General features: G+C 38.4%; 1 protein-coding gene across 2 annotated transcripts in view; it reads right to left on the bottom strand.

Annotated features, from left to right (window-relative positions):
* Positions 1-16,568, bottom strand: part of otogl (otogelin-like) — a 216,746-nt gene that overhangs the window by 51,164 nt on the left and 149,014 nt on the right. For both annotated transcript variants that reach the window (XM_043709667.1, XM_043709668.1), the window contains exons 35-41: positions 13,550-13,629; positions 11,651-12,531; positions 8,439-8,532; positions 4,178-4,320; positions 3,895-3,918; positions 3,685-3,774; positions 2,342-2,531 (exon numbers count right to left, since the gene is read on the bottom strand). In XM_043709667.1, the coding sequence (XP_043565602.1) occupies positions 2,342-2,531; positions 3,685-3,774; positions 3,895-3,918; positions 4,178-4,320; positions 8,439-8,532; positions 11,651-12,531; positions 13,550-13,629 (1,502 nt within the window). The remainder of the gene's footprint in view (positions 1-2,341; positions 2,532-3,684; positions 3,775-3,894; positions 3,919-4,177; positions 4,321-8,438; positions 8,533-11,650; positions 12,532-13,549; positions 13,630-16,568) is intronic.

The following is a 16,568-nucleotide window of genomic DNA, read 5'->3' as shown; positions in this document are numbered from 1 at the left end:
TTCACCAGTCAATGAAGGCAAGCATGCTGGTACAGCAGGTAGTGAAGAAGGCTAATAGCATGATGGCCTCCATAACAAGAGGGATTAGGTATAGAAGCAAAGAGGTGCTTCTGCAGTTGTACAGGGCCCTGGTGAGACCACACCTGGATTACTGTGTGCAGTTCTGGTCTCCAACTTTGAGAAAAGACATTCTGGCTATTGAGGTCAATTCCTGGAATGGCAGGATTACCTTACACTGAAAGACTGAAGTGACTGGGCTTGTATACCCTTGAGTTTAGAAGACTGAGTGGGGTTTGATTGAGACGTATAAGATTATGAAAGGATTTGACACTCTGGCAGTAGGAAACATATTTCACTGATGTGTGAGTGCCGAACCAGAGGACACAGCTTAAAAATACGGTGTAGACCATTTAGGACAGAGCTCAGGAGAAACTTCTTCACCCAGAGAGTGGTGGCTGTGTGGAATGCTCTGTCCCAGAGGGCAGTGGAGGCCCAGCCAGTGGAGGCCCACTCTCTGGATTCATTTAAGAAAGAGTTGGATAGAGCTCTCAAAGATAGTGGAATCAAGGGTTATGGAGATAAGGCAGGAACAGGATACTGATTAGGAATGATCAGCCATGATTATATTGAATGGCGGTGCAGGCTCGAAGGGCTGAATGGCCTACTCCTGCACCTATTGTCTATTGATGAAGGGCTTTTGCCCGAAACATCTTTTCTCCTGTTCCTCGGATGCTGCCTGACCTGCTGTGTTTTTCCAGCACCACACTCTTGACTATATTTTTAAAATGCAGTATTAGTTTAAATCAAGAAGTTTCACATCTATTAATTAAAGTATATGTTTTCTATAGGAATGAATTTCAATTTAAATTCTTTATCTACAAGTATTGTGATCCCTTTAAGCACTACATTAATGAAGTTCTAATTGTAAATGGGCAATGGAAGCACGAGAATGAGAGCAGACCATTTATTCCATCGAGCCTGTTTCAAAATTTAAATGACATCAGGGCTGATCCACAATCTAAATTCTTAAAGAAGTGCTAACAATTGTAAACATCCTAAAAGTGACAGAATAATATTTCCTTGTCCTGGTTCCAGTTTAACAGGAGGAAATAAACAGTGCCACAGAATAAATTGTCCATTGTGACATCTTGACAAACATCAACATTACTATCTTGTCTTGCCATTATCAACACATTGGACTTTTGTAATGCACTTTTCTGTATCCTTAAATATTTCAGCATCAACACTATATTACACACATATTACATACATACATGGCATAAGAAATCAAATCCTTTTTTATTTGTAGATCCAATACATATATGTTCAAAAACGCTTGTAAGAACAAGTCCAGCAATTACAGACCGGTCAGTTTCAATTCAGTCATGGGCATGCTTCGAGAAACAATTATTTTGGATGGAATTAGTGGTCGCATGGAAACAAAATGTGTTGATTAAGAAGAGCATGATTTTCTAAAGGGAAAATAGAATTTGAATAACTCACTGGAGTTTTTTGAAGAAGTAACAGAAATGTTTCATGAAAATAATGTGGCTGAGGTGATGTGCATAAACTTTCAATTGGCATTCAATACAATGCCACACAACACTTATGAGAAAAGTTATAACACATGGAATAAAAGGAACAGAAGCCATATGGATACAAAATTAGCTGAGTATAGGAAACTAAGTGAAATGGTCAATGGATACTTTTCAAGCTGGAGAAAAGATTGTATTGGAATTTCTTAGGGTCTGTATTGGGACCCTTCCTTTTCCTGTTATATATTGATGATTTAGATCAGTGGGCTCAAACCTGTTTCTGCATACAATCACTTTTTGAATTTAGGTCCGATCCAGGGTTATATACATTTTGATGCAAATAGATTGATTTGGGGTCTGTATAGGGCCAATGAGGTATGGATGAAAGTGCATAAATTGATATGATGTTTTTTTGAGGGTTTATAAAGTCGGGCAGAGAAGCATAGAATGGCATGGCGACTATGAGAGGCTTTGTGGGGCTGGTGAGAGGCATAGAGAAGCTTGAGGAGCTAAATAGGCTGTGTGGGATTATGCCAAGGTAAGGGGGAAACATGGGTTGACATTGGTGTGGCATGAGAGATACGTTAGTTTGAATGGATGTTTCATGTCTTTTCTAAATTAAATTTGTTAAAAATTGTTGTGTCACACTTCCACTTGAAGACAGCAAACAACCAGAACTGAAGATGAAAGAAATATCTATTAGAACTTCATAACTGCAATTAAGACTGAAATGATAAATGGGTATTAACTCAAATTACAGGTGACAGGAAAACTTTGAGAACAACTCACATCTACAGTTCACTTACCACACAAGCCTTTAGTTCCCACAGTTCTGTTGGAGGGCAAACCAAATTCTAACACAATGATGCCTGTACTGCGATACCATTGAATTGTAACTCCAGCAGGAGTTGTGATCAGATACATTGCTCCAGTATCCTGTATATGGAAGCCTAGTTTTGTGAACGGAAGTCGAGCAGGTCTTGTGTTTACTGTTGTCTGCAGAGAAAATAAATGCAACTGAAATCTTGCCGTACAATGACCTTCACAAGTTGAACAGTTAATGTTTCATGAGGAATTGATTTACAATAAATATATTTTGAACAACAATAACATGCCCTACCAGTCTATGTTTAGATTCATAAACAGAAATCATAACATGAAGGTACTAACCTTTCAGATTATTTCCAAGCAAAAATGACAAATTAGGAGCACTGCTTGCTGTGGCTCACCAGGAATCAGCTACAGCATTACTGTACAATGTTCCATGAAACTGGCAAAGAATTTAAGACTTCATAGCTTAGATAAAACTCATTACAGAGGAATGGTCCCATGGTCTGCAATGCTTCTCTCAGGTTAATAACAAATTATTGCTAAACCACAGCCTTCAATCGGTCAGTTGTCTTGTAGCTAGAATGATTGCTCCTCTTCTACACACCCTCGCAGTTGCCAGATCATCCCTCAATTTGAATCTTAACCTCTAACACCTCATGCGAATTTGCTCTTTTCCCAGTCATTTTCCTTCCATCATCTTCTTTCTAATTGCTCTTCTCCACAAATGCCTTCCTCTATTTTGCTCAGGAGGTGTCTTCCTTTGCCAATTATTCTCCTTCCTATTGATTTCTTTCTCAACCAACTTCCTCCTGAATTTCCCAGCTTTTTCATCAGCATGCTATTTAAAGTCACCCGATGTCAGATGCATCTGACACCTTTCCATTCAGGTGCAGGAATTATTCCCAGCTCATAGTCTCTAACACAAATTATTTCTAAGCTGACTACTTGAGAAAAAGGATAAATGCAAATATTTATGTACTGTTACAGTGTTTTGCTATAATTATCATGTACCATAATTAACTGTATGAATCAAATGAATTATTAGAAGATACAGATTTAAAATAAATAATGATAAATACAAAAGAATTAAAAACACTGTGGGTATTGTCTGGCTATCATACTACATGAGATGGAAGTCATGAAAATATCAAGTGTAGAAAATGCAATGGTGAAAATAAATCTCTAATTTATATAGATGATTATCATTCAATATCAGTTCTTGCATGACTAATTAATAATAACATCAGTAGGTTTAAAAATGAAATGCAAAAAATATTAGCAGCCATATATGCACAAATGTTATTGCCATTACACTCACCAATCTTTCCAATCGATCAATGAGAACTTTGTAGTTACGTGAAGTTATATTCAACTTTTTAAAGCACAATCCAGAATTTCCTCCTGGCACCTTAATGGCAAAAGCAATGATAACTGGTAAGTATAGTCATGAAAACAAACATCATACATTAAGTACTGCTTTGAAAGGATTAGTGTTAAAATTTAACAGAATTAATTGTCATGTACTTACAGGACGCCTTATAGAATTCGCACTCTGTAATTAATAAAACAGCATTTTCAGAAACATTTCATCTTACGTACTATTATATTTGGTGCATAATTTTCATAGATGATAAAATATAACTCAAATATTATTCCTTAATACTGACACAGATATTTAAAATGAATATATTCAATGCTTAATAATGATTTATGTTACTGACGTAACTTAATATATTGCCTTTTAAATGAACATCTTACTCTTTTCATTCAGTAATAATTTAGTTGTATGTTTAGAAAATGTTTACTGTTACCTCACGGGTAGGACATTGTTCAATATGACCAACAATAGTTTCGTCTGGCAATAAAGTCAGTACATAGGCTGCAGCATCATAAACTCCCACATCATTGCCATCAAATGTAATGATATGCAGGTCAGAAAACATGGAGCAGCGGCCTAAAAAGGCAAACATTAATTGGCTTAAAACTATTCTGTGATAAAAAAATCAGAAAAATACAGTGCATGTTTAGCATCCTATACATTTTTTTCATACAAATAGAGGATTTTCTTTCTCCTGGTGCTTGTGGAAAACTGTGTCCCCATTTTCAGAAAGGAAACGGTTGACGATCTGTTATATCAAATGTCTACCCATATTGCACTTTCCCAGTATTTCTGGTACTGTTGTCCTGCACCTGGAGTATGCTCTGGATCTGACCTGACATAGGTAAAGAAGATGAATGCCTCATCTTCCACCTCGGAACACTTTAACCCCAGGGCATCAATGTGGACTTCATCAGTTTCTTCATTTCCCCTCCCCCCACCTTACCCCAGTTTCAACCTTCCAGCTCAGCACTGTCCCCATGACCTGTCCTACTTGCCTATCTTCCTTTCCACCTATCCACTCCATCCTCCTCCCTGACCTATCACCTCATCCCCACCCCCATTCACCTATTGTACTCTATGCTACTTTCTCCCTATCCCCACACCCGCCTCATTTATCTCTCCACCCTACAGGCTCCCTGCCTCTATTCCTGATGAAGGGCTTTTGCCCGAAATGTTGGTTTTCCTTCTCCTTGGATGCTGCCTGACCTGCTGTGCTTTTCCAGCACCACTCTAATCCAGACTTGGGTTTCCAGCAGTCCTCGTTTTTACCATAAGTAAAGAAGACACCAATCTTTGACTTCACTTCTTGTATGATCATTGGACAGGCACTCCAATCCTGGGATGGCTGAAAGAACTAAACATTTCAGCCTGAGTCAGATCCTCTGTATCATTTGTCGCAGAAGGTTAGAGATTGAAAAGGCGGCAAAGATCAAACCCTGGTGGTACGTCACCTCCTGCGAAGAGTTAGCATCAGGGTTTCAGGACTCTTAGTGAACAGCCAGAATCCGATGATTCTGTTGGCCAAGAGGGCAGTTCCAGGTCTCATGGCTGCATTTCTAGTTTACTGCTTTTCTTTTCAGCAGATGCCCAGGTGGATGGAAGGTCAGCACCTGCAAACAGAAGTTACGCCAAAGCAGGAAATTCATGGTGTCTATCCTCTGGAAGGTGCAGCTCACCAGGGAGCCCCAGAGGAAAATTTACAATGATAAATGTTGTTTTGAAACCTCTTGTGGATAAAGGTTTGCATGAACTCTTACCACAAAAGAGCACAAGAAATAGCAGCAATGGTAGACCATATGCTCCATTGAGTGGGCTGCAACATTTAATAATGTCATAGCTGACCTTGGGCTTTGATTCCAGATCCCTGTCTGCTCCCCCTATCCCTTAATTCCTTGAGAGACCAAATATATGTTTATCCCAACTTTAAAGATGGCAACTCCACAATCAAATGGAGCACAAAATTCCAACTACTTTGTTCTAAATAATGAATAGCATTGAGTCTTTTTGCTTAAAATGTTACTCAATTACAGACTTGCTGCTGTTGAATAAGAAAATAATGATTAATTTCAAATCTGTACTTGATAATAAAAATCAGCCAGAAGAAATCTTCTCAATACATGACATTTTGCACAGAAACAAATGATATAAAAATCATTGCAGACATTTCCTACCATTGGCGGATAATATTTTGTCAAGGTCAGCATCAATATATGGGAGGTAAAGGCAAAATAGGATAATTATTAAACTCTTGAGTATATAATATCAGGGTGCTGTGTGTATGGAATGAGCTGCCAGAGGAGGTGGTGGAGGCTGGTACAATTACAACATTTAAAAGGCATCTGGACAGATATATGAATAGGAAGGGTTTAGCAGAATATGTACCAAATCCTGGCAAATGGGACTAAATTAGGATATCTGTTTGGCCTGGATGAGTTGGACTGAAGAGTATGTTCTGTGCTGTACATTTCTATGATTTTAAAATCATACATAGTGACTATCAACTACAGACAAATATGACCAATAGTTTGGATGTGCTTAAGTAATCTGATGGTAATTTTCCAATTCCATTCTGTTCTTACAATTGTAGGTACCGTTACCAAAGCAATTTGAAGCCGTCCCCAAATACAGATTTTTAAGTCTAGTATTTTTATTAATTTATAGGATTTAGGCATTATTAACAAGACCTGTAGTTATTAGCTATCTCTAATTGCCCTTGAGAAGGCAATGGTGAGCTGTCTTCTTAATCTGTTCTAGATTGTGTTATGAAAAGACACACATAGTGCTACTAAGAAGGGAATTCTACAATTTTGACTCAGTAATAATGAAGGAATGCCGATGCAATTCCAAGTTAGGATGGTGTGCAACTTCCAGGTGAAGTAAGGAGCTGATGCTGTTCCCATGCACATGTTGCCATTTTGTTCAATGTGATAGCGTTCACAGGGTGATGATGTTGAAGAAGCCAATGCAAGTTGCTGCATTGCATCTCAAAGATGGAATAGGCAGGCATGTAGGCAAGATAGCTACAGGTGTCAGTGGGTTTATAGTAAATGGTGATTGATGACCTCTCCAGAAATGGAAACGGTGAAACCAAGGAACGCAAGGAAAATGGCAAAGATGGATCATGTAAACATAAGGATAAGAATTGGAAGTTAAGTTGTTTGAATATTCCAATTCAGAGTGAGAGCAGGAAGAGATATTGATGTAGACATGAATGCATGAGAGAAAGGAGTAAAGGAAAAAAACCTGAGAAGGCTGGAAAAATAAGTATTCCAAATATCCCAAGAAAATACATGCATGGCTTTGGACCTATACATGTTCCCATGGCAACATGGTTTATTGAGAAAAAGTGAGTGGAGTCAAAGAAAATGTTTTCATTATGAGAACAGGTTCAACCTGGTAACAGAGTTGGTGGTGGATGGAGACTGATTATGGGAAAGGAAGAAATGAGAAGTCTCATGCAGCCTAATGATGGAAAGAGGCACATTAAAGGATTGGATATCTATGGTGAAAGGAGGCTGGTTAAGGCCAAGAAATTGGAAACACTTAAAGTAGTGGACATGTCAGTTTTGTAGTCAGGATACGTCTGGACGAGGAGGGGAAAAGTGAAGAACAAACTGAAATGATGTGACTACCAGGGCAGTATTCATGGATCTCGGGAAGGAGGTAAAAGGGAACTATACAGGATTGACAGACTTTTAATATAGAGGCTACAGCAGAAAGATCCCCAGAAATGATATACATGTCAGTCTTATGAATGATGGCTTAATGTTTTACGGTCTGGTCATTGGCATTCAACTTCTGCAACATAAGTGTTTGTTTGCCGAACAGGAATAGTAGTACCCTTATTATTTAATGGGAATGTTAGGACTGGATCAGAGATAATGAAATGCTACAAATTCAGATAGACATAGACTGCAGTGAGTTAAACAGGAAGTTCTTCACCCAAAGGGTTGTTCTTCTTCTAAACATTCTTTGGAATTTTCTATTACTGTCGATGATCAGTATTGAACATATTCAAGATAAAGATTCTTAGATACTTTCAGGTACCGGGGAATTAAGTGGTATAGGAATAATGTCAGAGGATGAATTTCAGGTAAAGATCACTAAAATTCTTTCACAAGGACCAAATGGCCGAATCTCGTTCTTATTTCTTATGTTCTTATGTTCTGATCTTCTTATATAGAGAGAGTAAGAGACTGAGTAAGAATGCAGCTGGGAAATCTGTAAACATGACAAAGGGTCAACTGTGCAGCGAAAGACTCCTAATAGAAGAAATGGGTCTGGAGACAAAAGTAATGGAAGAAAAACTCAGTGCTATGCCAAGCTCAAAAATATCTATTGACTGAAATCTATAAAGGACCAGACGGTTGTTTTAAATAATACAAAAACAGGTACATGCTTAAGATAGAATAGATTGGAAATAGAACAAAAGAAAAAGTAAGAGTTGGGAAAAGAAACAAGACAGAGAAAAGAACACAAGCGGAAATCAAAATCAGAGTTGTATAATCCGAAAAGTGGAGCGGACAAGTGAAAACAATGTTAGCAGCAAATGTACTTATTAGTTTTATATCCAATTTGTGTAATTCCACTTTTCTGCTTTATTCTGTGTGACAATTTCATTTTATCAGAAGAATAACTACATTAACTGTTCACATAACACAGTTCAGCAGAAACATGAAACCAATACTCACAGGGACACTCCCACTGTGGACAACACCTGTCTTTGTTTATTTGGATAGGCATTCCCAGAAATCCACAACTTGGCTGTGTTATATTAAAAGGGCACTGGAAGAAATCATTTTGAATAAAATGTATGTGTCAAAAGTATATAAAACGGAAGTATTAATCAATTATGGAGATTAAGTAATACTTAATAAGATTATTTTCTGGTTTAAATAAGATTGCAAAAGCTTGATAGTTTGTTCTAAATACTTGCGACATTGCTGTGGTATTTAGTTGCAAAGCTTTGCTGCTTTAAGGAAGCAATAGAAGCCAAACCATTGGAAGAAACACATAAATAACAATTGCATTTGTTTCAATAATCAAGAAAAAGCTAGGATGTTACGGGAATCAATGCTAAATTAGATAGAGACATAACTGTAACATGAGAAAGAGAATGCTGTTCCACATATAATTACACTTTTCATTCAATGCATTTAACTAAAGATCTAATCGTGTTAGAGCAGGGCAACATTCTATATCTGATGACACTTTGAATCTATTACTGCAAAAACTGCAGGAGTTCATCCTTGGCATGGTCATAGGTATCAGTGAGTCAAGGTCCATCTAGAAAAGTAGCCCTAAATTGTTGGTGAAGTAAAAAATACATTTTGCAAAGTCTAACACAGTGTCACAGTTATGAAATGTAAACTTAAGTTCTGCATTTCATATTATTTACACAAGGTGTAAAGTGGACTATAGTGAGAAGAGTTTGCATTTTCATTTCTGAGGCAGGTAGACAGAATCAGGAGATTTCCTGTCTTGCCACATGCACCTCAGGGAAATAGTGTTATGAACGGTGGAATCTCCATTCTGTGGGTATGGGCTCACCAACTCAGAATGTAGATCTGAGGTAACTACAGGGGCTACAAAATCCCCTCACACCCTACTTGAACACTCACTCTGTATCCACCATGGGCAGGCATCAGGAACAATGCTGAGATGAAACAAAATAAAGTTCAAAGTATACGTTACAGACTTCACTATATGAACAAACATTCTTATTCATTAAAGCCTATTCAATACATTTAAATCCTCTAGTGTTCTTAATCTTTTCAAGTGCATTTATAACTGCATATCAAAAGTCACACAATCCTATAGCAAACTCTTAGAACTGTCAATCAAACTTTGAATTACAGCCTCCCAAGCAGTAATAATAATCGGTTGTGGAAGCAGTCAAGTAGTAGTAATGCTCTAGTAATAGCACTGGGATCTTGTCAAAACACATCTATTGAAAAACACTGTGCTTGCAGTTTCAACTCACAGAAACAAGTAGGTGTTTTTAATCTCAAATTTAAAGGGCAGGTTATTTTAATAACTTGACAGTTCTATATTATGCACATATTCATGTTTATTCTTAAAAACTGTAAACTGTAATATGTGGAACTTGCTCTCAAAAATTTGAGTCTTTTTATAATCAGCACTGAGATCAAATGGCCCCACTGGATTTGAGTTCCTTTGTGTGTGAATGATATCCCATCCTTGTTCCTCAACAGACAAATCTTGAGTCTGTCAGAAAGGGAGGTGGGACTTCTGATTCTACCCATTGATATTTTGACTAAGACATGGAGTCTCCATGACTTCACAAAAATCCAGAGCTGGATGTAAACTTGGTTTTGAAGGAAGGGTTAGATTTGTAATTTGTTGTACAGATGTCTTGCTTTGGACAGACAGCAATGGAAGAATTGGGTTCCCTATTCTGTCACCTCATTTTGGAGACTTCAACTGAGAGTTATTTAGGAGAAAAAGTACATTTGAAGAAAGCTTTAATGGCTAAAAGAGACATTTGGAGATGCCTTTAGTGGAGAAGATGGGAAATATTTAGCTGAGATCAGAATCATGAGGCAAAGGATGTTAACAAGCAAAGGATAGACTATAGAGAAGAGGCAGCAGTTAGATAGGCTTGACAAACATTATGGTTTTTAATTAAGAAAAACACAAAGCCAAGATTGTTGCCATTCAGCTACTGCAGTACCAGGATGTTGGATATTGCTATCATAATGTGTACCTTCGTGCATATCTTAAACCACTGTTAATGATTAACCAATTCAACAGAATATCATGCGTTAGCTCCATGACTTGTTTGGCAGTCTGAAGCAACAGTATCGGAGTAAGATGTACTACACCTAGCTTCTATGAACTTTATCTGTAAATAGTTATATCTTCAAATAAAAAATCCCATATTAGAGTTTTTGTTTGTTGTGATCAGTACGTTTTTGCCCAAAAGAAGAATGTAATATGATATTGTTTGTATTAAGACTGCATAATTTACATTGGAATCATTGACATCAAAATTCATGTCAATAATTATTTCACTAATCTAAGGATGGGAGATCTAGTGATATTCATTAAGTTTTGCTTCAGGATGCTGTTGTTCCTGATTAAATTCCCAATTCCGTCCATTGCATTGATTTAAGTTTTTTTTCCTAACACTTGAATGAATGGATAAAAAGATTCACTGATGATCTGAATTGTATATTTTGAATCAAATCCAAAACCATCAAATTGGAAAGTCTCCACTTAAAATAGTCACAAAATAAAAGTTGATACTTTTGAATAAATATATGCCATATGTTTCTATTTGTAGCAACTTATTACATTTTTCAAGTTCGAATTTTACTTCACCAGTTACTTTAATTAGTGCAGCTCTCCCAAGAGAAACATTAGATTGGAACTTTCCAAATAGCAGCAGTTGGGGTCTGTGGGTTTTCTAACTAAAATATCACAGACTGACATCAACTTTGCCTATCTACTTCCAGTCAGGCTGTTAGGTAGAGTATCAAGCATTGCTGGAGCACCTCAGTTAAGCAAGCTGAAAATTGGCAGGGAAATATCCTCCATTGGCCAAGCTTAAATAATGATGATCGTATCAATCAAATAGATATCATAATCTTGGATATTCAACAAGAGGTTTAGTGATGACTAAGTGGTCGGGAGGAGTATAGGTCATGGTGGGATAATACAGGGAACAGCAACAAGGTGGAAACATAAAGCTTATTTTCTTAATAAGTATACTAGAGAATGTAGTAGAGAAACTACATAACCTATTACTATGAGCTTCTAACTTGAATTTACAAGCTCAACCAATTTTTTCAATTTCAGTATATAAAGAAATCTAGAATTTTTATTTGCCATTTTGTACATTCTGTTTAAAGGAGGAATAAAAAGGTTAAAGTGCTCCTACTATGCATTGTGGTGGTGTCACTGATGGAGCTGCAGTTTGGGAATAAGAGGGTGCAGCTGAGATACCAAATGAAATTGCAGTTTCTGATTGAGGACTGATTGTAGCTGCTGAAGTAGTTGATGTCAGATTCAATGGAAAAGTCTGTGACGCGGAGGATGCTTCTGATGTCGTTTTCTCTTGAGCACGTGTAGATGAGAAAGTAACTGGAGAAGTCACTGCTGTTGATTGTATGATTTGTGCTGCCCCAGTTCCAACACTTGATTCAGGAGGCAATGTAACACTGGTTGTTGTAAGTGGTGTAACAGAGCGTCTGGTGACCTCTTCTGTTGATATTTCAGTCTTCCCCACAGTTGTTTGTTGTACTGTTATCATTTTTGTACTCTCAGTGAGTGTACTGTATTGAATTGCTGATGTTGCTGCCTGAGCTGTAGATGCTGTACTATGTGTTGAGAAAGTAATCCTGTCAGATATGTTGCTTGGAGCAGTGGTTAATAAAGTACCACTTAAAGTGGAAGGCAATACTTTTTCCGTAGTATAAATGGGGGTTCTAGATTGACTTGTAACTGCTGCTGTGGTACTTGTTGTTCTGGAACTCTCAACAGAGGTTGAGATGGTCATTGTAGAACTTAAATGTGTAGGTTCTGTAGTTGTAGAAGATGTTGTGTAAGCTGATGTTGAGGTGGTTACTGAGGATGTTGTGGTGACTGGAACCATTGTCAGTGGAGTTGATATACTTGCATATTGGTCTGAAATGGCAGTTGTTTTCTGTCCTACTGTTGGAGACACTACTGTTGTGAGTGAACTGTATACTTTCTCTGTCATCACAGGCGTTGTTGTAGTTGGCAATATATAAGGTAAATCGGTTGCAGTGACATTAATACCTGTTAAAAATAAACAATTAATATATCATTCACAGATACAAATTCTTCAAACTCAATAAATGAATATTATCTTTTTCCATTGCTTCTATTGAAGTTGACATATTTCCTTTTACACATTGTTAAAACAAGTACAATAACAAAAACAGAGAATGCTAGAGAAAATTAACATGTCTGGCAGTACCTGTGAAGAGAGATACAGAGTTAGCATTTTGAGTCAGATATTGCTGTCACTAAGAATCATACCAGTCTCGAAACAATAACTCTATTTCTTTCCACAGATTCTACCAGATCTGATTTTCTCCAGCATTCTCTGCATTTGTTTCAGATTCTGTATTTTGCCTTTTAAGTTATGTAATACAGTTATTTTCCTTATACCAGTTATGAGCCCTTGAGGATATACCCTTAGGCTGACTAACTAAATGTGCCAATAAAAAAAAACAAAGAAAGGTGGATGCTGGAAATCAGAAACAAAAACAGAAATTTCGTGGAAAACTCAGCAGGTCTGGCTGCATCTGTGAACAGGAAGCAAGAATTAATGTTTCGGGTCCAGTGACCCTTCTTCAGAACTGATTCCCAGCAGTTTCTGCTTTCATTTCTGACAAAATGTGTCCTTTTGGATGTAATCACTTTTCACTGAACTCCTTAAATTAGTATTAACTTATTCATATGAGAGTAATACGTTATCAAAACAGTAGTTGATGTGATTTGACTTCATCTTCATTATTTGATATTTCCCAGTATCATTTCGCTGTTTATTACCCGTAGTGTTAAGCATAACGTAAGAAGAAAAAAGTAACAACTAGTTTTGTAATCTGTACTCAAATCAAATGCACTGTGAATGTGGGAGGCAAGGGCAGCCTGAAATTTTCAGAGCACTAACGTTGAGTTAAAAAGTAACTAACCCAGAAGTGCTAAATGTTTATTATTGGTGTTCTTCTCTGGCTCTTTTATGTCTCAATGTTATTCACATAAAACAACATGCACAAAAGCTTCAAATTAAACAAACTGAGACACTCACAGTCCTCCAGGTAAACACATCTGTGTGTGGCTTCATCAAGAAGCATGTTCTTTGGGCAATGCACCAAACATCCTTCAACCCTGCATGAGAAAAACAGAAGGGCTCTTTAGGTTCTCTCTACAGTTTATTTAGTATCTCTGGGCCATGCAGCAATTCTGGCTGGGTCAGCAGCTGAGTAACCTGTTGATAAGTCTCTTTCAATTACTGAATAATGTCTCAGGCGTTTTTCTCTTCCATTTGAAAGCACTTTGGAACCCTGTTTTACCTATCTGACCCAGAGGAAACAGGTCGACCTGAAAGATGTCCATAATCTGGGATTTTCCTGAATAGTACAGAGTTCCACCACTAAGTTCCAGTCAGGCAGGGAACCATTTAGTGACAACAGGTAGGTCCACACCAAGGAGGTGCAGATTGGATCCATGAATTTGGTGGGATGTGGAAGGGAAAATCAGAGGCAGTTCAGTTGTATGGGAATTGGGAGATATGAAACAAATGAGAATGAGAGGGGTGAAGAAAAAGTGACCAGTTCAACTGGGGAGGTGATTGGAGGGGGTTTTGATGGAGAGGAGGGGAGATAACCAGACTTGCTGAGGAAGGTTGGAGATCTCTTGGAGGAGTAGATTGCAACCATAAGGGGACCTTTGTGTTAAATGCATCAGGAATATGTCAGATGGAGTTCAGAGATTGGATCTAGGGAATCAGAGGCCTCGTGGTGAGTTTTGATGCCTTATTGAGAAGGTCATTGGGAAGCACTTGATTGCAGAAGCACAGATCCAGGAAGCAAAGGTGAAGGCATGCAACTTCGAAATCAACCAAGTCCTTACATGAAAGTTAACAGTTGAGGTTAACACTAGAGTAGTATTGACGTATGTGGTCTCATTATTACCTTATTTAAAGTTTCCAACTGCTTCCTTGGAGATGGTTGATTGCATGCCCTTCTTCCGGACTCAGTTAAAGCTGAAAATGCGTGGGTTTGGGTCAGAAAAACAACTCTAAGATTTCAATCTGACCCAAGAAAAGTATTTTTCAGGTTATAATACCCACTTTATTTCTGCACAAAACTATTGCTGTCTCACAGCACCAGGGATGAAAATGTGTTGCTGGAAACGCGCAGCAGGTCAGGCAGCATCCAAGGAACAGGAGAATCGTCATTTCAGGCATAAGTCCTTCTTCAGGGTTGTGGTTCTGTTCGCTGAGCTGGAAATTTTTGTTGCAAACGTTTCGTCCCCTGTCTAGGTGACATCCTCAGTGCTTGGGAGCCTCCTGTGAAGCGCTTCTGTGGTATTTCCTCCGGCATTTATAGTGGCCTGTCCCTGCCGCTTCCGGTTGTCAGTTTCAGCTGTCCGCTGTAGTGGCTGGTATATTGAGTCCAGGTCGATGTGTTTGTTGATGGAGTTTATGGATGAGTGCCATGCTTCTAGGAATTCCCTGGCTGTTCTTTTTTTGGCTTGCCCTATAATGGTAGTGTTGTCCCAGTCAAATTCATGTTGCTTGTCGTCTGCGTGTGTGGCTACTAAGGATAGTTGGTCGTGGCGTTTCGTGGCTAGTTGATGTTCATGGATGCGGATCGTTAGCTGTCTTCCTGTTTGCAAGGACTGCACAAAACACTATATAGGACAAACCCTCCGAAGGGATGGGTTAGCTTCGGAGGGTTAGTGTGGACTCAATGGGTCAAATGGCCTGCTTCCACACTGTAGGAATTCTATGAAATTGAAATGATGGGAAGAGTGTTAATTGGTGAATTGATGACAGTAACTAACTGAAATGAAGGAGGAGGGGCTTACAGATATAAACTGTTAGACTCATGATATATTTGAATGGGGGAATGGTGGTTAGTTCAGTTGGTCGGATGGTCGATTTGCAATATAGAGTGACATCAACAGTGCAGATTCAATTTCTGCATTGGCTGAGGTTTCCATGAAGGTCCCACCTTCTCAACTAGTACCCTCACCTGAGATGTGGTGACCCTCAGATTAAGCCACCACCAGTCATCTCTCTCTAACAAGAGAGTAGTCCTATGGTCCTCTGGGACTATGGTGAATTTACCGTCATTTGGAATGGGCACGTATTTTTAAACCAGTGAAAAGGATTACATCAAGAAGGTATCTTAATATTGCAATAATTAGTGAATGTTTAAGTTGTTCTTTTTATTGTAGGAGAATCCCGACAGAAACCAAAACATCAATTACTTTTAGATTACAAAATGTATCATTGTGAGGTATAAAAATTAATTGGAATCTGCCTCTTTTCATGTCGGAAATAATTTTTCCAGGCCTTTAGAGATGGGCTGTGAGGTAGGAGGGCTTATAAAATTGTGGGGCAAGTCTAATGGTTTCCCGCTTCCATGGCATATTACCAATGGGGATCCTCAGTGGTCCACTCTCTGAGTGTACTTGCAACTCAATCGAACATTAGTCTTGGTGATGTCGTGTTAGTTTGCCTTCTATATTTCTCTCATAGGTTAATCAGCTTTGGTGTTGGAGCGAAGTCCAAACTCAGACAGGAGAAGGAATCGAAATTGCACAATCAATGCCTTACAAGGTAGTAATCATTAGCCCTGGAATATATACCTGATGAGTTTTTTATAGAGATATATTGGGAAGCATTTTCAAAGTGTACAACACCCATGTGCCGAAAGAAGAATATGGGGTAAAGAATATGGGGTAAGCATGTACATCAATGACATTAATGTCAGTGGGCACTAACATCACAGTGAATGGAGGAAGGTGTCATGTTCCTGACCTTAGCAAGGTCTCATGGTGGGAACTGCAGGATGACCATGGTAGAGACTGTGGCCAACCTCATGATGAACCCCTACCATGCATGTAGGAGGTGCAACAACTCACATGAGAGATGCTAAATTTTCTTCCCACCCTACCTCTTGCAAAAATGCCATCCCGTATTCCCAATTCCTCTGCCTCCGCCGTATCTGCTCCCAGGAGGACCAGTTCCACCACAGAACACACCAGATGGCCTCCTTATTTAGAGACCGCAATTTCCCTTCCCACATGGTTAAAGA

This window comes from Chiloscyllium plagiosum, chromosome 19, assembly GCF_004010195.1.
Source record: "Chiloscyllium plagiosum isolate BGI_BamShark_2017 chromosome 19, ASM401019v2, whole genome shotgun sequence".
In the NCBI taxonomy this organism is placed as follows: domain Eukaryota; kingdom Metazoa; phylum Chordata; class Chondrichthyes; order Orectolobiformes; family Hemiscylliidae; genus Chiloscyllium; species Chiloscyllium plagiosum.
The sequence above is the reverse complement of the archived record's forward strand: the minus strand, read 5'-3'. Positions and strand labels throughout refer to the sequence as shown.